General features: G+C 36.7%; 4 protein-coding genes and 1 long non-coding RNA gene across 5 annotated transcripts in view; 3 read left to right on the top strand and 2 right to left on the bottom strand.

The window, feature by feature from the left end:
- Positions 1–25,990, bottom strand: part of LOC139430358 (uncharacterized) — a 136,109-nt gene that overhangs the window by 16,917 nt on the left and 93,202 nt on the right. The gene's annotated exons all lie outside the window — the stretch shown is intronic.
- On the top strand, positions 2,153–2,610 carry LOC139430730 (histone H2A-like). Its single transcript, XM_071197947.1, has one exon. It carries the CDS (start codon positions 2,194–2,196, stop codon positions 2,566–2,568), a length of 375 nt encoding a protein of 124 aa, XP_071054048.1. The 5' UTR covers positions 2,153–2,193; the 3' UTR covers positions 2,569–2,610.
- On the bottom strand, positions 5,436–5,819 carry LOC139430632 (histone H4). The gene has a single exon (XM_071197824.1). The coding sequence runs from the start codon at positions 5,778–5,780 to the stop codon at positions 5,469–5,471; it is 312 nt and encodes a 103-aa protein (XP_071053925.1). The 5' UTR covers positions 5,781–5,819; the 3' UTR covers positions 5,436–5,468.
- On the top strand, positions 5,993–6,503 carry LOC139430577 (histone H3). The gene has a single exon (XM_071197746.1). The coding sequence runs from the start codon at positions 6,037–6,039 to the stop codon at positions 6,445–6,447; it is 411 nt and encodes a 136-aa protein (XP_071053847.1). The 5' UTR covers positions 5,993–6,036; the 3' UTR covers positions 6,448–6,503.
- Positions 11,117–12,051, top strand: LOC139430796 (histone H1-like). The gene has a single exon (XM_071198095.1). It carries the CDS (start codon positions 11,189–11,191, stop codon positions 11,978–11,980), a length of 792 nt encoding a protein of 263 aa, XP_071054196.1. The 5' UTR covers positions 11,117–11,188; the 3' UTR covers positions 11,981–12,051.

Genomic DNA, 25,990 nt, shown 5'->3' with positions numbered 1-25,990 from the left:
CGATCCACAACGCTCAGGAACTGGATGAGGCTGTTGAACGACTCACGGTCGCAATCGAGGATTCTCTTCGATACGCGACCAACACGATTCCCGTAAAGGACCATCGATGGGTGCTTCCGGCGCACATCAGGGAACTTATGCGGGAGCGTGATCGCGTCAGGCGGACTTATCAGCGCAATTGGGATCCCGATCTCAAGCGTCGCTATAACCGTCTGCGCGGTGATGTGAGAAGGGAGCTCGCGGAGTTCCGATACGCGTCTTTCGACGCCAAACTCGACGCCCTGAACACCGAAGACGATCACTCCTGTTGGAAGATGGTCAAGGTGCTGAAGGGGAACACGACGCGCATGCCGCCCATTCACGGTGAAACCGGAATGGCTTTCACTCTCAAAGAGAAAGCAGAGGCTCATGCCGATAACTTCGAAAACCAGTGCAGCCCGCTATGCGACGATGACGAAGATGAAGATTTCATCGATCGAGTCGAACGCGTAGTGAGTAGGCGGCTGGCCGTAGAAGATCGTCGGCATATCGAGCACGCTTCTCCGACCGAGGTGAAAGAGGCAATCGCGAGATGTAAGTCGAAGAAGGCATCGGGACCGGACGGGATAGGAAACGCTGCTTTAAAGGCCATGCCTTTAAAAGCGGTCGTTTCGCTGACGGGAATCATCAATGCGGCGTTCCGGCTGCGGCATTTCCCTACCAAGTGGAAATGCGCGGACGTCGTCGTGTTACCGAAACCCGGGGCGAACCTAACGTTCCCGCAAAGCTACAGGCCCATCAGTTTGCTTTCTTGTCTCGGCAAGGTATGCGAGAGGATCGTCCAGACGAGGCTACAAAGATCAGTTCAAGATCTTAAGCTCATTCAGGACGAACAGTTTGGTTTCCGACCCAAACATTCGACCGTACACCAGGTACTGCGACTTGTCGAATACATAACCGAAGGCTTCAATCGAAAGCAAAGCACATGTGCGGCGCTTTTCGATGTTGCCAAGGCGTTCGACAAAGTATGGCATGAAGGACTTTTGTTCAAAATGCTAGAAGCGGGCGTGCCCCTGGCGTTGGTTCAATTGATCGCGTCCTATCTTGGCGGTAGGAAGGCGCGCATCAAATTGAACGGTACGCGTTCGACAGAGCGAATCCTAACTGCTGGCGTCCCTCAGGGGTCGTTGCTTTCACCGATACTCTTTTGTATCTTTGTTAGCGACCTACCCCGGTGCGAGGGCACTCAGTTAGCGATGTACGCCGACGATGTATGCATCTACAGCAGATCTTGGTCCCCCGAGATCGCCGCTCGTAGACTGCAGACAGCATCGGATCAGCTGCAAGACTACTTCGCAAAGTGGCGGGTCAAAATCAACGCTGATAAAAGTACCGCAGTACTCTTTACTCGGCGTAGACAGAGACCCCCCGATGCGTTGGTACTGCGAGGGAACGAGCTTCCCTGGCATTCCGAAACCAGGTATTTGGGTGTCATTCTGGACTCTAAACTAACTTGGAAAAGTCACATCGAGGCCATGGCGAACCGGGCGAAGGTAGCTCTGGTCAATCTGTACGCTCTGATAAATCGCCGAAGTAAGTTGGATCCTCTCCGGAAGATTCGACTCTACAAAGCGGTTATCAGACCTGCGATGACATACGCTTCTTCAGTCTGGGGTTACGCCGCGCACTCGCACGTGCAAAAACTCCAAGTGGTTCAGAACAAGGTCCTAAGGATGGCATTCGATGCTCCTTGGTTTGTCAGTAATGCGACACTGCACAATGATTCCCAGATGGTGACCATCGAGGAATTCATTCGGAACAAAGCCAGTACCGAGTTTACGCGGCTCGAAGACCACCCAAATCCCCTCCTAGCGGGATTAACGGATTACGACGTTGAACACCTTCGCCATAAACGGCCAAGGCTGCTTCTCGTCTGACGATCCGGGAACCCGACTGTCCTTTCCAAATCCACTTCCGATATCGCTAATTTAGCGAATATTAACTAATATATTTTCCGTCTGTTTTAGATCCGATGAAGAGGGTTAAGGAAGATTCCAGGAACCTCAAGAGGCCCGTCAAGTTCACCGTTCACCGTTCACCGCTATTGGTCGAACCGTCGGCGCAGTTAGGTATATGTATTTGAAAAACCTGTATTTCGCTCTGAATTGATACGTTTTGTTGAAGTTTTCGGCACGCTACCAAGTCAACTAAGCCATGTCGGGTCGAGGAAAAGGTGGAAAAGTTAAAGGAAAAGCAAAATCCAGATCCAGTCGTGCAGGATTACAATTTCCTGTTGGTCGTATTCATCGATTGTTGAGGAAGGGCAATTACGCGGAACGCGTAGGAGCTGGAGCTCCCGTATATTTAGCGGCTGTAATGGAGTATTTGGCAGCCGAAGTTCTCGAGTTGGCCGGTAACGCTGCGAGAGACAACAAAAAGACTCGTATCATCCCTAGACATTTACAACTGGCCATACGTAACGACGAAGAATTGAATAAATTACTGTCGGGCGTGACGATTGCTCAAGGAGGTGTGCTTCCGAACATTCAAGCTGTTTTGTTACCTAAGAAGACCGAGAAAAAACCTTAATTTAATTACAACTTGGTCACACCATATTAACAAAACGGCCCTTCTCAGGGCCACAAAGAATATAGTCGAATAATGAACTATCGATGTCTGCGGTTGTGTAAATGTATCATTTTCTTTTTTATACATATTCTTTCAAGTAGCATACGTATACGTATGCATGTATGTATATTTTAAACATGACCTGTAATATCAAGATATTAATACGAATCACATTTTTTGTTGAATTTTATAAGAATCATCGTGTCGCTAAAAAATCAACGAAAAGTGATACCGAAAAATAACTTTCGATTTTTAAAGTGTCCATGTGACGTCATCAACAACGATAACGATGTATTTTCACAGCACCACGGTTAGCGCTGGTCCTATTAATTGTTTTTGCCACATCCACGCACACAACACCAATAAGACCAATAAGTAAAAATGAAACTTGTTGATACTATAACGCATATTTTCGTGTGAAATACCCTTGTTCTTTTGGTTACAATAACTAAAACGTCTTTATTTACCATCTACCTGCTTGCTCGTGTGGATCTGAATGTTAAAGTTTTTTTTTTTTTCGACGGTCCCTCCAACCCGACTTTTTCAGGTAGATGGTATAGTTACCGATATTTCTGGTGGTTTTTATGACTTAATTGCAGTCATATAACGAACAAAGATGGGGTTGTATACAGGTAGTTTACGAATCTCAAACTCTGGCGTGAGTTGTTCAGGTCCACATTAACGAACATTTCAATAACATAATATTTAATAACTTAAATATCATTACTTTGTGTGAAAATACAACAATTTATTTAAATCTATCTAAAAAGTACATTTGCTTAAATAATTTATGATTGTTATTATAAAATTTATTATCTTTTCACACTAATTCTAAAATAATTATAAAAAATATGTTTTAATTTTTATATTATGAATTAATACTTGCTTTTTTCTAAAATCATTTAAGTATAAGTAAATTTATATAAATTTATATTCTTTACTACATTTCTGTTTTATTTTGTTGAATTTAAAATAAAATAAAAAAGAAGTGCATCCCTGGACCTATCATAAATTATGTCCAGGTGCTTTTTCCGGGTGATAATTACTGCCACTACTGTTTCTGAGGGTCATAAAAACCACCAGAAATATCGGAGACTATAAACGACATTTTAGTCGTTGTGCGTCGAACACTTAAGAAACAAGGGTATTTCACCCGAAAATATGCGTTAACAAATTGTTAATTCTTTCATACATTTTATCGGATTAATGTTATGTTGGCTGTGAAAATAGAAAAGGATAGGATTGATATTACTGGTGGGTTAAAGTTATTTTTCGGTAAGTTTTATACCTTTCCGTACTTTCTTTTAATTTGTAACGGCTTATTTGAGTGATTTCTCATCGACGATTCTTGAATTATACCTTTTTTATTCTTTGCGTTTTAATCCATCGTCACTAACTAACTGGGTTTCTAAAGCATGACTTGGCGCATTATCGATTAATAACAAGGCTTTTCCAGGTAAGTTATTCTCTTAAGAATATTTTCTCACCTCTGGCACAAAACATTTCGTAAACCACTCCTTAAAAAGTATCGAGGTCATCCACGCGTTTGAAGTTGATCTGTAGATGACTGGTATTTCTTTGTTTTTGAAGGCACGTGGATTCTTAGCTTTACCAATAACGTGCAATTTTAATTTACGGTCTCCTTCTGTGTTGGCATTGGTGCTGTTTTTCGTGGAATCCCACCAAAGTTCTATCTGGAAGAAGCTTATAAAATAAAGCTGACTCGTCTGCGTTATATCTTTGATTAGGGCATAAGTTTTCTTTTCTAATGTGTAGAGCCAATTTTTTTTAAAAGGTGTAATTGCTTGAAAATTGTTAGAAAGCTTCTAACTTCTCGCCAGTAATTTTCAAATTTCTCAGGCTATATCTTTTTCTAAATTTTGCCATCCAACCTCTACTAGCACGAAAATCATCCTTTCCATAATGTTTCCGGTAAAACACCTTAGCCTGGTCAGCTAAATATTCACATGAAACAGTACAATGACGATATCTTTTTTTATTTTAAAAACCATGAATATAACGCATTATCCATTTTTGGAAATTCCCCATCTTCAAAGTTTTCCTCTTCCCAGTACCATGGGAAGAGGTACTCAAATTTGTATTATTCGAATGTAAACAATAATTTAGTACTCTAAATACTGTTTAAGTGTTTTTCTTTCTTTTTAAGGCGTAAATTCTTTTCTTTTTATTTCAAATTTATATTCTTAAAGTCTAAACAATTAACAATTATAAATTTTTTTTTAAATCATTCAAGTATAAGTAAATTTATATTCTCTACTACATTATTTTGTTGAATTTCAAATAAAATAAAAAAAGAAGTGCGGCCCCCTGGACCTACATAGTTCGTAGTAGGGCCTCTATCATAAATCACGTTGAGGTACTTTTTCGGGGTGATAATTAGTGCCACTACTGTTTCTGAGAGTCATAAAAACCACCAGAAATATCAGAAACTATAACAGACAGCTGCACAATTGGAAATGAAATATGCGCAAGCGCCAAAGGACGTGAACCGTTCTTGGTCGAGACCAGGTACACGAACTTGTCCGACCGACGGCCGTTAGAACCACAGAATAACATAATATTCTGTAGTTGGAACGCTTGACAAAACGTCACGGATCATCCTTTTCAAGGCAGCAGCACTTTTTAACTGTGCAGGCTTGTGACCGTCAAAAGTCTAAAGCGTGGTTGGAACGAACCTTATATACATACATACATATTACGTATGTATGTAATTGTCCGGATTGTATGTGAAAATATTCCTTAACTTTCATAAATATAGTGGTTCTGAAAAGAACCGGGTGGTCGTGTTGAATACAGAACAGTCGTCGTCAAAATTAAAATAGGTACATAATTTAAATTTCTTAACCCCCAAAGCCGTAGAGAGTACGACCTTGCCGCTTAAGGGCGTAAACGACGTCCATAGCAGTAACGGTTTTCCTTTTTGCGTGTTCAGTGTATGTGACAGCGTCGCGAATAACGTTCTCAAGGAAAACCTTTAAAACTCCTCGAGTTTCTTCGTAAATTAATCCTGAAATACGCTTTACACCGCCGCGACGGGCAAGACGTCTGATAGCTGGTTTGGTGATACCCTGGATGTTGTCACGGAGTACTTTGCGATGACGTTTGGCGCCTCCTTTTCCAAGACCTTTTCCTCCCTTTCCACGGCCAGTCATTTTTCTTTTTATGTATGTATAACGACGACGAACTAACAAGCACCGACAGCGGACTATCGTTTTCGGGACTTTTCGCGCGCTTATATGGTGGCGCAATGGACACGCCTACCGATTCTACGGCTCGACCAATCCGATGCAAGTCACGTACACGGGTATAAAGTAGCCTTCAACAGAGCGATCTCTCAGTTTACTTTGACCAACTATATCTTTGTTGTCGTACGGTACGTATCTCGTTAACCCTTAATAATAAACTAAAATGGCTCGTACGAAACAAACTGCTCGGAAATCTACCGGAGGTAAAGCGCCACGTAAACAACTCGCAACTAAAGCGGCAAGGAAAAGCGCTCCCGCTACCGGTGGTGTCAAGAAACCGCATCGTTACAGACCTGGAACCGTAGCTCTTCGAGAAATTCGTCGTTACCAGAAAAGTACCGAACTTCTAATTAGAAAGTTGCCCTTCCAACGTTTGGTTAGAGAAATTGCCCAAGATTTCAAGACCGACTTGCGATTTCAAAGCAGCGCCGTTATGGCTTTGCAAGAGGCGAGTGAAGCTTACTTGGTCGGACTTTTCGAAGATACGAACTTGTGTGCAATTCATGCAAAACGAGTAACCATCATGCCGAAAGACATTCAGCTTGCTAGGCGCATTCGCGGCGAAAGAGCCTAATTTGCATCAATCAACCAAACCTTCCCAACAAGACCGGTTCTTTTCAGAACCAATCACTTGTTTTATGAAAAAGAATTTTCGTTTTGCTCCCCTTCAATCGGTGTTTATTATGAAAGCAAAAATGCTCTTTCAGTATAGACTGCGGATAATGTACGTTTTTTAATTTCTAAGCGTAATAGCGTGTAAAATTTTCAATGTGAACTTAAGATGTGATTTAATCCAAAAAAAAATTAAGTTCTTTTTTAATTTATATAAAATAAATTCAATTATTTCATATAAGATTTTAGTAATTAAAAAAAAAGATTATGATGTTTAAATAATTTAAACTTAATTTGCTTCCATATGCATTCAAATATTGATGATCACAACGAAAGCTTCCGTACGAATTAAATTTTAAAACTTGTACAATAAAAGTTAAAGAAGATGAAGGTGTATCTTCTTTAAGGTAATCAAAAACTTGTTGGGATTGATAAAGAAATATAAGGAATCCGAACTGTAACATTTATTTCCAAATTGAACGTTTTTGGGATTTATAAAAAAAGTAAATACAAGAAAAGGCGTAAATTTTACACACACCGACTACCTTAGATTCTTAATTCCATTCTTAAACTGTCTTAATTCCCTAGACGCGTATGTTCTTGCAAACAGACTACTGTAGTTTGATCTCGTATTAGTGCCATTCAATGTTTGGATATTTATTAAAAATGAGTATAAGAAACCGCCAAATTTCACAAAGAATTCGAGATTTGATTGTTAGTTTATGAAAAGATAGGATATCACAAGGTGAAATTAGCCAAATTGTAAAAAAAGCTCGTTCGTCAGTGCAGTACATTACACATTTCTAAAGACGATGAATTTTGGAAATTAACCACTTAAGGCATACCTTATTTATTTAAATCATCGACTTTTTTAGATATAACAAGAGCGCCCGTATCAGACACGGGCACGTGAAAATCTGCCGGTGTCAGTCGCCCGTGTCACACACCATGCCTTAAGTTGTTACGTGATTTTTAGTAATGAAACTTGAAAAAATTGATTTATTTAATTGTGATTCGCGCACCAAAGTTTGGCGAAAACGTAACGAAGCATTCAAAACGAGAAAATTTGTGCCCAACAGTAAAATATAGAGGTGGTAGTGCTATGTTGTGGGTGTACATATATGTCAGCTGCTCGTGCAGGCAATACGACATTTATAAATGGTATCATGGATAAACGATATTACCTTGATATTTAAAAAATAATTGATTAGAAAGTGCTAGAAATTTTTGGATTGCGAGATCATTTACTTTTTAACAAGACAATAATCCCAAGGACACGGCAGAAATCGTGCGCTTCTGGTTGCTTTATAATGTTCCCCGACACCCCGCTTCGGAGGGTAAAGTTTGGGGAATAATTTTGCGTCAAAAGTGGCCCTCCTGAGAAACAAACTTGACGTGTTTCAGGCCTTCAGCTCGTTTTCAATGGGCCACTCTGTATATAAATATATTTCTATATATTATAAATACTATAGTAGATTTTTTGAAATTGGCTATCACCAATTAATCCGTGGGTTGTATAAGGGAGGTGGTCTTAGGTGGCAGATATGTCATCGTAATCCATCCAACTTCTGCTCCTAAATCTGGTGAATGTGCCGGTGGATTATCGAGAACGACAACACATCGCGAGTTACCCATGCCTTAGCGTTACAGCGCCACGTCACTGGTAAACTATCTTTGCACACATTGAAAGACTTTTGGTGGTCTTTTGCGCTTTTGATGTTGCTTTGGGTCACGTAACAGGGGGTTCGTCTCGTTTCTTTCGTCAATCGGAGTCATTTTCGCCTTGGCTGTTGTGCTCTTTTCGCGGAGGATTTCGCCGGTCCTAATGTCGCCCACGCTCCCTTGCTCTTGGTTTGGATAAGAGCACCCCAAACAATGGCAGCGTTGAAGAATTTTCTTAATAAACGGTGTACTTTTTGATAGAACCGCCGCGCTCACCTAGATTCTTAATGCGCCGTTAACCATTTCTGATGTCGGTGGTTTCGACTTCTGAATCTTCGCCTTTTTCGTTAACAGCTCCGTAGCTTTGGCCTTTAATGGTGTGTAACGACAATATGACAGCGGTAGAGTGGTTGATAATGAGTAAAAGAAGAAGTGTGGAGGTGAATGATGTTGTGAAAGTATTTAAGAGGGCGAAGAAAATGGGTAAGATAGTGGAATTGGGATGAGAGTTTAGAGATGATGTAGGGATGAGGAGAGCGGGTAAGACGGTAAGAGTCAAGGGAGTAAGTGTAGAGTGTGGCCATGTTCGGTAAGGGCATTCCGCTGATGACGGAGCATGGTCCATTCAATCTATCTTTGAGATGGATATGAACGGGATGTGTCTGTGTGAGGTGAGTGAGGACACCCTGCAGCATATCTTGCAGGAGTGTCCGAAAGGGAGGAGAAGACAGAGACAGAAGGTAAAGGAGAATTGAATAGGATTATGGATGACAGCCATAAATCCATATGAATGATTGGAACTGGTTAGCGGCAGGAGCTGTGTTCGATTATGTAGGGGAGTAGTGCTAGTTTTTGGTGGGTTGGATTCGGTAGTTGGGTGGAGGAGTAGCCGCATACCGAAAGGCCTCCTCCTCAATAAGATCAGTTCTTTGCAGAACCAAGAGATTATTTTCTGAAAAACAACTATTGCGATAGTAATTATAATTGATTATTTCCATTGTACTTAAATTTGCTCTCATGTTTTAGGAGGGTTTGATATATTTCCAAGACAGAAATAATAATTGGTAAGTAATCCTCCGATTTGGTTTTCTAAGTAGAATTCTTCAGAGTTTTTAGTGACCGCATTTAAATTTCACTACAAAAACTTTGTATAAACCAAGTTGCCTTTATGTATAATCGATATTATTACTTAAATGACCTATGTCGATTTCAAACCGTATTCAAAACATTTTTGTTTTTGTTCCTGTCGCAGTATTTGCTTCAAATAATCAATTAAAGCGGCAAGGAAATAACGCTTTTCATGCCATTCTTGACGTGTGCTTGACTAACGTGGTGTTAACCTTGTCTCTAACAATTGAACCCATTTGAAAGAGGGTAGAAAGGGATACCGTCGGGGGGGTCGAGTTGTTACAATGTAGGAACTGTAGAAAACTCTTGGGAAAATCGACCTACTTCAGGTTTTTAACTTTTAACGTGGTCTTTCTGTGCATTAATTCAATTTCAATAACTTTAATATGGATTTTGTTAGTTTGTTGTGTTAATGCCAGAAGACCAACCAGCCAGGCTTAACCTTGTCATTTAAATTGTTTTCCCTGCAGTAGGAATATAGTTATTTCCGAAAGCTTCCACATTGTAACGACTGTACTAACGGTCGTTCCTTTCTACGTAGTTTTCGATCGGACTCCAGCCGAAGAGTACTCTCATTTACCACCTTAAGAATACGCAACGCTGCACAAACCTTCCAACGATTTATAAACGAAGTTCTTTCTGGCTTAAATTTCCTTTTTTATATCTAGACGATACTCTCGTGGCAAGACTAGCAAGTCGCAATGAAGAAGACCATTATCATCATTTACAACAATTATTTGAGTATAAGTTGCCTTCATGTTTAATCGCTATTGTTACCTAATTAACCTAAATACGTTGATTTTAAAACGTATTCAAAACATTTTTGCGGGATAAATCTCATGTCGCAGTATCTGCTTCATGTTTTGTGACATTCTTCTCTAAAGGGAAACTCCAAATAATCCATTGAATTAAAATAATATTATTTAATAACGGTCAAAACAAGTTTCGTCAATAAGCTAAAACATAATCAATATAAAACACAACACTTAACAACATTAACCAGGTCTAAATAAGTTTACACAACACTTAGATATGATAAAGTGTGTGAAAGGAAAAATATATGCATATATTATACTATTAAGTATAGAATAATAGAAATTAGATTTGATATACATAATTGGTATCATATTGACCATATGAACCTAAAAACTAATAGCAATGAATGAATGACTCGAGTAAATGCGTAACGACCGACATTGGCGGTGTGAATATAACACTCGAATATTTCACTTTTCACTCACGTGAAGGTATTTGCATGATACGACGCTTACACGAAAACGTAATCCCTAAATTAGAGCCGCAATATACCACTTTTCTCGCGTCCTCGACGTCGGCAATAATGTTCGACACAACGAGAAAACTCGCGACCAATGTGGAATTGCCGATCGCATCGTCCTCGTTTTAAGGATAAAAGCTTAGACATATTGATAAAATTTACACACCTCGTGGTTTTAAAACGTTTAAGAAAGCTATTCTCATTGAAAATTCAGTCCGTTTTTACATACGCGCGAAATTCGACGACGCTAAAGTTTACGACGACGGTCACGTCAATGACATCTTATACTTTCAACCGTCGCTACACAACGAAATCGTACCCCCACAAGTAAAATTTTTACGTAGACGACGAGTTAACTTCTTCCACTATACTGAAATACCTAACGGGAATATTTACGTCGCGACGCCAACACAAGCGGGTTCCTTTTTCTAGAAAGTTGCGAACACGAGACCGCCGTTGTGATGCCAGCAGTGCGAACTGAGGAAAATCGACTTTGGACGGGTTTTCGGCTTCGGTATGTACATTCAACGTTGGGTTCAATTTTCTGAGGAAAATGTTTGTGAATAACTTGTACGAAGTTGACTTTCGTGCACGTGAGTTTTTGTAAAAAATATTTTTGTTACAAACTGCCGCTACAATGACGGATGTACAACAAACGGAACAGCAAACCCCCGTATCTTCCGAAACGGAAAACACTTCACCCGTAAAAAACAAAGCTGCCGGCGGTGGTTCCTCCTCCGATTCGTCGACGAAGAAAAAGAAAAGCCAACGATCAAAAGCCACCCATCCACCCACATCCGAAATGGTGAATAACGCGATTAAGACCCTTAAGGAACGCAACGGTTCGTCGCTTCAAGCTATTAAAAAGTACATGACTTCTAATTACAAAGTTGACGCTGAGAAGATGGCTCCGTTTATTAAGAAATTCCTGAAGACCGCCATCGCTGCAGGCGGTATTGTCCAAACTAAAGGTAAAGGTGCGTCAGGATCGTTTAAACTGGCATCGGCCTCTGCAAAAAAGTCAGGCAGAGTAACGACTTCCTCCCTTAAAAAGAAACCTGCCGCCGCCGCCGCCGTATCTAAAAGGGCCAAAGCTCGAGCTGCCTCTACGAAGAAATCCTCCTCACCTGCGAAGGCAAAAACAACGCCGGTGTCCGGTTCCCCTGTTGTTGAAAGCAAAAAGAAGGCTGCAGTAAAAGCCAAAAAGTCGCCAACGGTCGGAGAAAAGAAAGTAACCAGCTCTACTACTGCCGCAGTCAAAAAAACCACCACGGTTAGAAAAGCACCATCAAAAGCTAAAAAAGTTACCAAGGGACCAACGAAAAAGCCGAAAGCGCCGAAACCCAAAACCGCCAAGAAAGTCGCTGGTGGTGCTGCACAATTGAAATCGTCGTCCACGAAAAAGAGAAGTTTACCAAAAAAAAAATGAGCTCTGCAATTTATTACAATTAAGGGCTTTCTCACAAGCCGCCACACAAAGGCCCTTCTCAGGGCCAATAATGGTATAACGAAAAAGAATTCTAACATAATTTTAATCTATACATAATGTATGTACTCTGGCAGTATGCATCTTAGTTCCATTCGCAGTAGTTACCACTTACTTTTAATAATTGAAAATTTCCAAAAATTTTATTTATCCGAAATAAAATAGCAGTTCTTTTTTAATTGCCATTTTTTTCGAAGACAGCTGAATTACGTGTAACATGAAAAATACTCTGAATTTTACGTAGAATCCATAAATGCAACAAAAAAATGATGGGGTTCCTATTTAAAAATGTCAACTTAAGCATGGTATCTCAATTTTGGGATACCTGTACATTTCAGTTTTATCTCAAAAAATGCGCGTTCAAAAATATAACCTAAGCCTTTTTTCTAGAAGAATATCGCCCGAATTTTTATCGAATTGAAGTAATATATTAAACAATTTTGAAATTTTCTGTCTATTTCAATTTTGGGCCTATTGCAGACTAAGCTTTTTCGGTACGATCCTTTCTAGAGTATTCTAGTAAAGTATGATTGTATAACCATTGGTAATTTTCAATTAATTGAACAAATTTCACCATTTGATCACTTTCATCATCCATCTTTACTGTTATTATTTATACTGGGTACCGCACCGGGCAAAATGCAGCTCGCATGCAGTGGTACCAACACAATGTAACAAAAAGTCCCATGCGCAGTGCTTTAAAAATCCCATCTATTAAACAAAAAAAAAACTACAAATAAATTTAAAAATTGTTTTTAAATAGAAAAGACTAACATAAAATTTCAAAGTAAGTAGTTTTTAACTACTAATACTCCTATAAAATATAAAACTTAATAAAAAATATATTTAAAATCAAACATATTAAGTTAGAAATCATATAAATATGTTTTCCGATAGTACTAATCAGTCCTTAAAACTATAAAATTCTTTATATACATATTTTTGTAATAAGTCGTTTGGGGTGGGATAATCAACGCATGTTTAATTATTCTGTTGTAAAGCGTTACGAATAACGCACATTGCATTTAATGTTTCCTCGCCCGTTCTATTTCCTTTTTTCATTTTAATATCTGTTACCATGGAAAAAATTCTTTCTGCTTCAGCATTTGTATGAGGCAATGTTAAAATAATATTGGCAAGTTTTCCTAAATTTGTAAATAAGTGGTCGTTATTAAAATTTTTTTTCATCCAATTTGAAGCCACATCGATTTCAGTTTCATCGAATGAAGTAGCTAGTTTCTGCCACTCATTTGATATGTCAGTGGCAATGAAATTAAAAAAATCAACAGCCAATCCAACTATATCAATATCAGAATTCTTCTTAGTTGAAAATGCCACTTGGGGATCTAAAAATTCCATTGCTTTAAAAATGTGATTATTAAGTGTTAAGTGGAAATCGTTTTAAAATTTCAGTAGTGGCGGTTAAGTAAAATGATAAACATTTTTTCGAATCTCCTGTTGACCGTCCAGTGGTAAAGATTTTATAAAGCTTTCACACTCATCACCTAATTTAATCTTATCTAATGGCAAGAAATGTTCAGTTTGACATCCGGTTTTAAATAATTAGTGCATAGTCGTATAAATAAAGTATTACAGTGCCCATGTAATTTATGAACTGACTATTTAATTGATATAATGAATTAAGGGAATTTAAAAAACTTGGACCATACTTCATGATATATAAATACCCTTTTAAATACATATTTTTCATGTCATTGTGGATAGTTTCTGCACTTTTTAATTTATCCTCAGTTATTGCTAGTAAAAAGAAATGTTCTAACACATTCCAATTATTTAAAATTCGTACTACACAGTCGTGCCGACTCAACCAACGTGTAGTTACTAATTAAAAATTTTTAGTTTGCTCTGGTTAAAGTAATCTTGCAACTCCGCTAAAACAGCGCATCGTTTCGCACTTCCTGATACATTTTAACAGAGCTACTAAATGATCCACAACTTGGGTAGCAACATTGTGCTCCGCGAAAAATACAGAAAGTTTAATTTCAGCTCTTTTAATATTATAAACATGTATATCTTTATCATTACTAACAAAATAATTAGCCAATGGTTTTGTCGTTTTAACCGCTGACATATTTTCAGAAGTTTTTGTCTATTAGAATGCCTTAATAACTCACTCTTACCGCATGTCAAGTCTACATTACAAACGGAACATCTAAAATTTAATAATGTTCACACAGAAATATAAATTATTTTATAATTAATTTAATTTTATTGATTAAAGGAAGCGCGACTACCTGCATTTATTTTTATTTTTCTTATCCGCTGTTAACTAGTTTTTAAAATGGGGATCCTGCAACCAACATTCATGGAAAACTTTGGTTCCTTTTTCTTGGTGGAACTTTTTTTGAGGAGGTTCTAAATGTTCCGTATCTGATGAAGAATCTTCCATTTTTTTAAACAATACACTCTATACAGTAAAGACAATCCGACTCGGTACTCTACACGGTTTACGATTCTACGCAGTTTACTCTCGTAATCAATTATTGAATATGACATAACATGACGTAGCCTCGATGCGGTAAATACCCGAATTGTTTCGGATAGATTTATTACGTTCGGCAAATCTCTGATAGATGGCGCTATTACTAAATATTGATCGTCTTATAATTAGAAGATAGTGCAAATGTTAAATTACAAAAACATATTTAAATTTTATAATATAATAATTTTGAGAAATTAAAAATCTCTCAAAATAGACGAATATCCTTTGTTTCTAGGAATACTGAAAAATCTCCCGAATCGGGATATATCTCTCAAGTTGGCAACACTGCGAGTCGCATGTTTAGACGAAGTCGCGACGCTGCGTCGCCATATGCTGATTTTTATTTAAAAACACGTGAGATGCACTGAAGCGTACGTCTTCCTACAATTGCGTCTAATACTCGTCTATGACGAGCAGCTCCGTGTGCAGAAGGTCTTATACTGGTTAAATTAATAACTGTCTATAATAACAAACAAAAAAAAATTAGTATAACAAAGCTACAAAAAAATTCTTCTCAAAAAAAGAATTTAAACAAAATTATAACCTGAAAAGAAAAAACAATAACACGAAAATTGAGTCGGCTGAGTCAATATTGTAAGAGACACTCCTATAATGTCAAAAAAATAAAATAATAAAAAAACTCAAGCGAACAGGTCGAAAACAAGAAAATAAACTATTAATAATTTAGATTCTATACAAAAATATTCAAACCTTATCTGGAAATCCTGTTCCTTCTTTTTTCATTTAATGCGACTGCACGTGTTGATTAAAGCGGAACCAGGAAAGCCGGAACAAACTTTACCAAAAATTAAACAAGCGTACTGCACTAACGCTTGAGAACAAAAGAGGAAGTGGTGGGAAGAGGAAACGCGGTACGGACGACCGATATCCGCATCCCCACCCCTAATATTAATGGATCTTAAGAATATCGATAAATTTACCAACGAACACTCAATGACCTTTAATAATCAACAACAAAAATAAATTAAGATACCCCGCGAGTGTATTAATAAAAATTAGATATCCATTAAAATCATAATAAACTGATTAAGGAAAGAAAATCAAATGAAAGTAATTACATATGAAATCACATACAGTGTGTCCGTAAGTAGCGGATAAAATCATTATAAACGGTTTATGAAAAAATCCCTGAAACGGGAATTATGCAGCTGCATCCCATAGCATTTAAGAAACTAATATGATAAGATTAGTAGAAGAACCGTGAGACTCGAAATGAAACTGTAACAAGATTGGAGACCGTATTGGCCGACTTCCAGCCAATTCCAAAGAGTCCATGGATCACATTTCCAGGACAATAAAATTGATGGCAACTCAAAATTCAAATCAATTCGCTCTTGTATAAGGACAAGAGCCTCCATAACTCAAACCGTAGTAAATATAATTTCAAAATTGAAAGGAGTACTGTGGATATATATGTATGTATCCACAATATAAATTAATATTTTAATAAATAATAATACGAACTACATTCACAGTACTGATAAAATCGATTGATTATTTTGAATGATAATAATATTAATAATTTTATATAGTAACGTTCTCCTTTGTTTTGTACATGTCGTGTGCACAGCATGCTACAGCCACTTCCCCTCCTATAAAGATTAATAAAAAGAGGAATATGGTGGTTAAAGAAAAAATAAATCATATTTAAAAATTGAAAGTAACTTTTTTTTGAATTTTTATATCACGAGAATTGATTGCCTCGCTGTGGTGACAAGTTGAATTTTCTTTTAAAAGAAATGCTGGTTTAAGGTTGTTGATGTTAACAGCTACTTCCTTGTTATTTTTGAAAATTACAAAATATTTCGGAAATGTTTTTATCACTTTAAATGGGCCTTCATATCTTGGTGTTAAAGAGGCTTGAATCCCATTAATTTTGACAAAAACAAATTTTGAAATGAATAAATCTTTATGAATAAGTGGTTTTTGGTTGGAATGAAAAACTGTGTTTACTGGTTTCAAACAAGAGAATGTTTCTCGTAAACTAGATAGCAATGGATCAGATTCCAAAGGGTGTTGAATATAAACAAAAAATTCTCCTGGAAGCCTAAGTGGTTGACCGTATACAAGTTCAGCAGATGAACAACCTAGGTCTTCCTTAAGAGATGATCTGAGGCCTAGGAGAACCAAGGGAAGATCATTGTTCCACCTCGTAGTGTTACCTCTGGCAGTTATGGCTGTTTTTAAAGAACGGTGAAACCTTTCTAAAATTCCGTTGCTTTGGGGATGGAAGGTGGATGTATGAATTTGACGTGTTCCTAGAAGGGTGTGAAATTTTGAAAAGAGTTTTGATTCGAATTGTCGTCCCTGATCATGGGTTATAGTGCTAGGAATGCCAAATCGGCTGAAATAATGCCGAAACAAAGTATCCGCAATAGAAGAAGAACCAATATCTTTGAGAGGAAAAGCTTCTGGCCAACGCGTGAAACGATCTATTACGGTGAGCACATATGTGCAGCCAAGGGACGGAGTGAGAGGACCGACCAAATCAATGTGGATATGATCGAATCTTAATTTTGGTATCGGAATTTTACTAATAGGTGATTTTGTGTACTTTTGAACTTTTGTTTGTTGACATCGCAAACAGGTTTTTGTCCATAACTGAATGTGTTTTGTCATGTGAGGCCAAAAGAATCGTGTTTTGATGATGTGTGTAGTAGCGCGAATACCAGGATGTGTTAAGTTGTGAAATTTGTTGAAAATTGTTTTACGAAATTTTTGTGGTATGTATGTTCGAGGATTGTTTGTTGAAATGTCGCACCAAAGCTTTACATCTGAATGTGATGTTGTTTGTTGCGATAGGTTATATTTAATAGTTTGTGTCTTTGAGTATTGTTTGTTTAGTAAATGTGTTAATTCTGTATCGTTAAATTGCGCGTTTTTTAAGGTTTGTGTGTCAGGGTACTGTGAATTTAGAGAATCAATATTTGTTCTGGACAACGTGTCCGCTACAATGTTTGATTCTCCTGTAATGTACCTGATATCTGATGTGAATTGTGTTATGTAAGTAAGATATCGTGTCTGACGTGGAGTTTTTTCTGTGTTAGAAAAAATTGTGTTGATTAGAGGTTTGTGATCAGTGTAAACTACAAATTGATGTCCATGTAAAAAATGTTTAAAGAATTTGATACTAGTGTAAATTGCTAACAATTCTCTATCAAAAGTTGAATAATTTATTTGGCTTGAAGATAATTTTTGAGAAAAAAACGCTAAAGGTTGTGTTTTATTGTCTATAGTCTGTGATAAAACTGCTCCTATACCTTTACTTGAGGCGTCAGTCGTCAGTGAAAGAGTTGCTTGTGGTGATGGGTGTGCAAGAGTGACGGATTTTGATAAAAGTTCTTTGACTGTAGTGAAAGAAATGTCGTGATGGTGTGTCCAAGAAGTGATTGATTTAAGTTTTTGTGAATAAAGTGTTTTTGATAAATGATGTAAAGGAGCTAAAATGTTTGAGATGTTTGGTAAAAATCTGTGATAAATATTTATCATTCCTAAGAATCGCTGTAATTGTTTTAGTGTGGTTGGTTTTGGAAATTCAGTTATGGCATTAACCTTAGATTGCGAAGGGCGAACGCCTTCAGCAGAAATTTGATGACTTAGGAAATTTAAATCTGTAACTCCAAAAACACATTTTGTTGGTTGTATATTAATATTACAAGAGCTTAACCTCTCAAACAATTGTTGTAAATGAAGATAATGTTCTTCTTCATTGCGACTGGCTACTAGAATATCATCTAGATATACGAATAGGAAATCTAAGCCAGATAGAACTTCGTTTATAAATCTTTGAAAGGTTTGTGCCGCATTACGTAAACCGAAAGGCATTCTAGTGAATTCGAACAGACCAAACGGTGTAGTGATAGCCGTTTTAGGAATATCGTCTTCTTCTACAGGAATTTGGTGATAAGCTCGTACCAGATCTAATTTTGAAAAAATTTTGCAATTGTGTAAATGTAAGTTAAAATCTTGAATGTGCGGAAGAGGATAACGATCTGGAACTGTGATGTTGTTGAGTTGTCGGTAGTCTCCACATGGTCTCCAATCGTTGGAATCTTTCTTAGGAACCATGTGAAGAGGCGACGCTGTAGAAGAAGAAGAGGGTCGGCAGATTCCTAATGCCACCATTTGTTCGAATTCTTTCTTTGCAATGTTGTGTTTGTGCACGTCTAAACGTCGGGGACGACAAAACGGTAAGTGTGAGTTGGTAACAATTCTGTGTCGAGTGTTATGTCCAACTGGTTTTGTAAAGTCCGGTGTAGACGTTAATTTTGGAAATTTTTTTAAGAGTGTTGTATATTTGGTTTCAAAAGAAAAAATTTTGGGAGTTGGAATAGTATTTTTGACAATGGAACCAATTGAAAACAAATTGGTTTTCGAATCTACCAATCGCTTCTTTTTTATATCCACCAAGATACCAAACGCATGAAGGAAATCCGCACCAATGATTGGTTTACTAACATTAGCTATAGTAAATACGAATGGGAAATTCCTTCTTAGATTTAATGAAATTGTAAGCATTTTTTTACCGTATGTAGTAATTGTAGTACCATTAGCGGCAGAAAGGTTTGAGTTGGTATCTTGGTTACGTTTCGGATATAATTTGTGAGGTAGAACCGAAATGTCAGCTCCAGTGTCAATTAAAAAATTTAGGTTATTTTGATTGTCAAAAATGAAAAGTCGCGAACTGACAGAATTTACCGTAAATTGAGGTTGACTTTTTGTCAAAATTTTGAATTTGGAAAAATTTTGTTTTTCTTTTGAAACCTTTATTAGTTTTTTGATGTCGCTGGAAAATTTTTGTTTTTGTCGGTGAAGGAATTATAAAATTTGCAATATGTTCCTCCACATTTAACCGCGTTGTCTCCAAATTTACGGTGATACCAACAAATAGTCGAATAACTCGTAGAATTAGATCTATTCCGCGAGTGACGTGACGAAGAACGATGTCTATCTCGAGAATTGTGAAAACAATTACAATTCTTCGACGTATTTGTTGGTATGTTTTGAAATTGGGTAGTCAAAGAATTTATTTGATTTTCCAAATTTTTTGTCCTGTTGTTGTTGTTGTTGTGTAATGGTAGTCACTAGTGCTTGACACATTAACGTCAGATTTTGGATTGTTGTTAGTAGTTCGTCGTGTGGTGGTGTTTTTGTGGTGCGATGTTTTTGAACTTCCGAGAGGTGTGTTGAGGTCGACGTCAAATTCATTGATTCCAATGTTTATCGAATTATGTAAACATTTTTTAAATAATTATTATGATAGAGTAAACCCTCATAATTCTATAAATCAATTTTTAATAAACATTATTAAAAGTCGTTTCGAAGGAGAAGATTTAAATTTTCTTATGTAACCAATATTAAAATTGACTGCACTAGATTCAGAATGCACTTGGATTCTTCCTACACGAAGAAATTGCAAAAAATTTAGATCTTTAGACCCGTTTCAGGGATTTTTCCATAAACCATTTAAAATGATTTTATCACACATTGTATGCATGTATGTAAACAAGATAAAACCTAAATAAAAGAAACAGTTTTGTGAAACATTTTTGTATATGAAAAGTTTAATGATCAAGCATAGAACGTAAGCTATTTGCCTATTTCTTATTCTTTTTTAAGTCATATCGAGTAATTTGCATCATTAAATTCGCGAATCCTTGTCGTGACTGTACTACGACTCTGTCTCCAACCGTGTTTGAAATGTCAAATAGAATCAAGTAAATGCAGTTGTTCCGAGTTTTAAAGACCATTAAATAACATGTTGCGGCTTTGTAGATGTCGGAAAAGAACAAGCCAACAACTTTGTCGGGGGCTCAGTACTAAAAAAGAAAAGCCAGACAATTAGAAATTGATCAAGCGTTGGCTGGTTCGTTAAATAAATTTTTGACAGAATCAACACATTTACAAAAAAAAAAACCAAAAAGTTTCAACTCAAACTGATGCTACACTAACATCAGAGCAATCCGAACAAATAGGAAAAGTAGATACGCAAGAAACAGAAGCTGGAACAAACACAGTTGAAGATGAAAGAAATGTAGCTTCCTGTTCTAATGTATCCATGCTATCAATGTCTACTTTCAGTTTTGATGCAAACGATCCAGGTTCTTGGCCAAAAATTCTATCTATTAAAACAAGAGATAGATTAGTAATTTTCCAAAAGATGCTTTGGATCGTAAATGGAGAAAAAGTTAACAGAAATTATTTGCTGTACTCAATATCAAACAATTCTAAATGAAAGAGTAAGAAAATGTTTCTAAACTAAACGATGCGATTTCTTTATTTATCTTTTTCAGTACAACATGTTTCGGCTAACAAGTAGCCTTCTTCAGGTACAACTAAAGTTAAAATTAAATAGTTGGTAAAAAAAATTGATACAAAGAACGGAATAGTTACCGTCAATGTGGTACACATATGAGTAATCGGGAAATCGTATACATATATATATAAATCATTTCATTGAAGTAAATTAGAAAAGGTCACTCAAAGAACATGTAAAAATCCTTCAGAAAAACAAAAGGGTCGAACCACTACAAGGGAATTTGAAAAACATAAAACATAACTTAATGAACAGAGTTTATGTAACTTACTTGAAAAGGACGAAAAACAATACTAACAAAATGTTCAAAGAATGTCAGTTGATCTAAAAGTATAAACGCGAAAGTACAACAGTTAAAGAACGACTGGTCTTAAAAATAAGAAAAAACAAGAATGGGATGCGTGAGTTATACCGATTGGTAACTTTAATTTTAGGAGATACACCCAACACGGACGTACGTATAAGTATACGTGTGTGTGTATATTCGGTGTCGTTAAGTGGGGGATAAACAAGCGTAGGGGTAATGCACAAATTGAATCGTTCATAGATTGTTGAGAGGCGAAGTTGGTCGCATCGCTTTGCAGTTAACCCTAGCAAAAAAAAACTAAGATGTTGTTTACTGTAGCGGAAAAGGTACAGATTATAAAATGGTTTTATGGTGGCAATTCTGTAGCCCAAATAATTAATTTGTTTCCTGTGGCCTATGAAAACAGATCAATTCCTAGTCGCGGAACAATTTCAAATATTATTAAAAACTTTGAGCGACATGGATGTGTGTCTCCACAGAAACACAAATTACGAAGGGGTAAAAGAGATGAGTTACGTGATACGATGATATGTGCTGATGTTGTACGCAATAAAAATCAGTCAAGCAGACAAGTTGCGGAGACGTTTGCTATCAGCCATGTTACCGTCCTAAAAACATTAAAGAAACACGGGTACAGGTCGTACAAGGTACAAAAAAGTCAGGAACTCTGCGAGAACGATAATATTACAAGGGCGGAATTTTGCTTTACTATGATGGAAATGGCCAACGGAAATGTTGATTTTATAAAAAACATTTTATTTACCGATGAATCTACATTTCCTTTGCATGGTCGGCATAATCCCAGCGTTGCTCGACATTGGAGTCGTGACAATGAACACAAAGTTTATGCGGCTCGTACACAATATCCCCAAAAATGAAATGTTTGGGCTGGCTTAGTGTTTTTACGATAGATTGGGCTATTGTTTAGCACAGAATGGTGGTTTATTTGAACACCTAATATAAAAAATATTTTATTTTTATAGTTTTTTGTTTTATTTGTTGTTTTACAAAGTTTATTTCAGTTACTTACGAATTGTTTTTATTTTTAGAATTAAGAATTTGCTTTGTCTTATTTGAATTTCATTTATTATATTAATTATTATTTTTATAATATTTCTTATCATTGACTGCTCTCCGATCCACTACTCTTGCGATTCAAGTATACTTATACGTACGTCCGTGTTGGGTGTATCTCCTAAAATTAAAGTTACCAATCGGTATATTGTTCCCGGAATGACAGACACCCGACGATTCCTAGAATTAAGATTACTATTATTTTTATATGCTTAGTTAGATTTTTCTTTGTTTGTTTCAATTTACGTTTATTCATTTTTTAATTTAGTCTGTACGAAACTATTGTAGTTAAAACAACGAGAAATAAAACTTTTTAAAAACGGTATCCGAATCTTATTGTTTATAATTGGCGCAGTCAGTAGGATATTTTCGTCGGAATATTCTTTTCGGACAATCCGTGAGTATTAACTCTTTAACGACATATCCCGAGCAAAAAATCCAGTGCTGAAGTACCAGGGCGTATCCAGATCCAGGATCCATCGAGGAAAACCAGGCAGGTCGTCGCACCAATGGAATTTACACTGGTGATACTGTGAGTAATTTTTCTTGTTGATGTCAGGCTCCTCTATCTCTCCTGTTGATTCATTTGACGAAAACAACGCAGATTTAGGGCAAAATTTAGAGTTAGATTTAGATTTAATTGAAAGATTTAATAAATTAAAGTTAGAAACTCAAAACGAGACACAACTAGTAGAATTAGGAGAAAATTTGTAAATGGCACCTCCAGCATTAGATATAAAAAATCTTAGTATAATTCCTAATTTTGACGGGAATCCGAATAAATTGCATAGATTTATCGAGGCTTCAGAAGCAATATTAACACATTATTTTGATACAGCAAATGCAGGTAATTTTCAGAATGTTCTATTGCTTAATGGCATATTAAATAAACTAGAAGGTAGAGCAGAAGAAGTAGTAGCTATTAATGGCGGTTCTTCCAGTTGGAATAATATTAAAAGCACCCTTATTCAAAATTTTGGAGACCAACGCGATGAAAATTGTTTGAACCAAGATTTGGTTAATTTGAGACAAAAACCTAACGAAACACCTTCTCAATTTCACGAACGAGTAACTCATTTACTTAATACGATCTGTAATTACATTGGGCGCGGTCAGCGGACACAGCAGCTGAGTAGCTGAGCCACATCAGATTCCTGAACGGCATCGCTGGTTTACCGCTGAAACTCAGCGCTGGCCGTTTTTAACAGCGCTTTGGTTTGACGTTTAAATGAAAGTGACAGAAAGTGGGTGAAGTCGTGAAGTGAGGTTAATATATTGAGGATAACTTTGTGTGATGTTATTAGCAAGGTTATCCAATACCATTAAGATATTCATATCTAAATCATCATCGTTTAAAAAATAATCCACTACCAAACGTTTATTACGATTTGTATCGACCATTTTTAGCAAACGCGTATAATACGGGACTTAACTAATCTAATGCTGTCAACCAAGACAGTTTAGACATTTAATGCATAATATGTCAAAAACATGATGTGTAGAAATACCGTACAGCGACCAGAAACATGCTGCTTATCATCATACTCATCACAAAAGCTGCTTTTTTACATCAGCTGTGTCCGCCGACCGCGCCCATTGACTTAAAATGTGACGCTGAACAAAGAGACAGTAAACGCGATTTTTTCAAAAAGCAAGCATTAAAAACATTTTTTGCAGGTCTACGAGAACCTCTAGGGTCTACTATAAGAGCCATGAGACCAGATAACCTTGCACAAGCTTTGCAGTATATTACTGAAGAAGGCAACATTAGGTATTACCAAAGATCCCAAACGTTTACAGCTCCTATTGTCGCTAAAAAACCAAATACTCACATGTTTAACAATTCACCCAATGTTTCTTCTAACAATCAGCAATATAATCGTTCACCAACAGGTTTTAACAATCAGAATAATTTTCATCAACACCAATTTAAACCATCACCTTATTTTTCAAATCAGATGACGAATCAATTTCCACGTGGCCCAATAAACATCCAAAAATATCCAAACCAACAACAGCAAAAATTCTTAACAAATTCACATGTGTTCGGAAAACCACAAAACGTCTGGAAACCTAATCCAAACGCCCAGAGACCTTTGTCTAAACCTACACCTATGAGTGGAGTAAGTTCACGGCCCTTCCAAATGCATAATACAGAGCTTTTCGAGAACACACCTTCTTGTTCCTACCCTGCTCAAGAGTTTAATCAGTTCGATCAAGATTTTGATAATTATTGTTGCCAAGAACAATACCCGTATTCTCAAGCAACAGTACCTGAAGAGGAATATCACGATACCTCTGAAGAACTTATTGACGAGCAGACAAATTTTCATTCAGGCCCCGATCAAATCGGTCCGGGTTAGTGGAATCCTATACTCTATCAGCAAAAGAAAAAGAACTTCCGTATATTGAAATATCAGATCCCCCTATGAAACTTTTAATAGATTCAGCTTCCACAAGATCTTTTATAAATCCGCATATCGCATCCAAATATTTTCAAAATCGAATATTTTACGAGCCATTCGAAGTTTCTTCAATTTATCAAACATCTCGACATAATTATTGTGCAGATATCCCTATTTTCAAGGAGTTCAATCAAAACGATTCTCTAAAATTTGATCTGTTTAAATTTCATGATTCCTATGATGGATTAATAGGTTTAGATTACATAAAACTGTTAAATATCCAATTAGATTTCAAAAATGCTAAACTTATACTCCTTACTGTGTACTGCCTATTAAAAATCAAAAATCTGTCCCAAAAATTATCTTTAAATTAAAATTAGAATCACACACTCGTATTGTAACTAAAGATCCTGTAAATATAGGAAATGGAGAAGTTATAGTACCCCAACAAACTATTCAAAATTGTGAAATACCCGAAACACTTACTGTTGCTCAGAATGGCTTTGCTTCCGTAGAAATATCTAATAAAACTGGCAAAGAAATTAATTTATTTTTAATTAACCCTTTTGAAACCATTGCATTTAATAACACCGATTTCGAATTATATCACATAGACGTTAACCGATCAAACGCTAAACAGGATCTAAATATGGAAGAATTAATTCGCACTTCTCACATGAATTCTGAAGAAAAACACCATATATTAAAATTATGCAAAAAATATTCTGATATCTTTCATACCGATAACCAACCCTTAACGTTCACCAACCAAATCAAACACTGTATAAAAACCAAAGACGAAATTCCGGTTTACACAAAATCCTATAGATATCCGTTTATTCATAAACCAGAAGTCGAACGACAAGTTGAATCAATGTTAGATCAAGGAATAATTCGTCCAAGTATATCCCCTTGGTCATCCCCTATTTGGATAGTCCCAAAAAAAGCAGATGCCTCCGGGAGGAAAAAATGGAGAATTGTTGTAGATTATCGAAAGCTTAATGAAAAGACTATCGAAGACCGTTATCCGTTACCCAACATCGCGGACGTATTAGATAAGTTAGGCCGTTGTAACTACTTTACAACCCTTGATTTGGCAAATGGCTTCCATCAGATAGAAATGAATCCTGAAGATATACCAAAGACCGCTTTTAACGTCGAAAACGGACATTACGAATACGTTCGAATGCCCTTCGGGTTACGAAATGCCCCGGCTACGTTCCAACGCGTTATGGATAATATATTACGAGGACTACAAAACGAAATTTGCTTGGTGTATCTTGATGATATAATTATCTATTCAACTTCCTTGCAGGAGCATATAGTA

This window comes from Onthophagus taurus, chromosome 7, assembly GCF_036711975.1.
Source record: "Onthophagus taurus isolate NC chromosome 7, IU_Otau_3.0, whole genome shotgun sequence".
NCBI lineage: Eukaryota > Metazoa > Arthropoda > Insecta > Coleoptera > Scarabaeidae > Onthophagus > Onthophagus taurus.
Note: the sequence above shows the minus strand (reverse complement) of the source record. Positions and strands in the feature narration are given on the sequence as shown.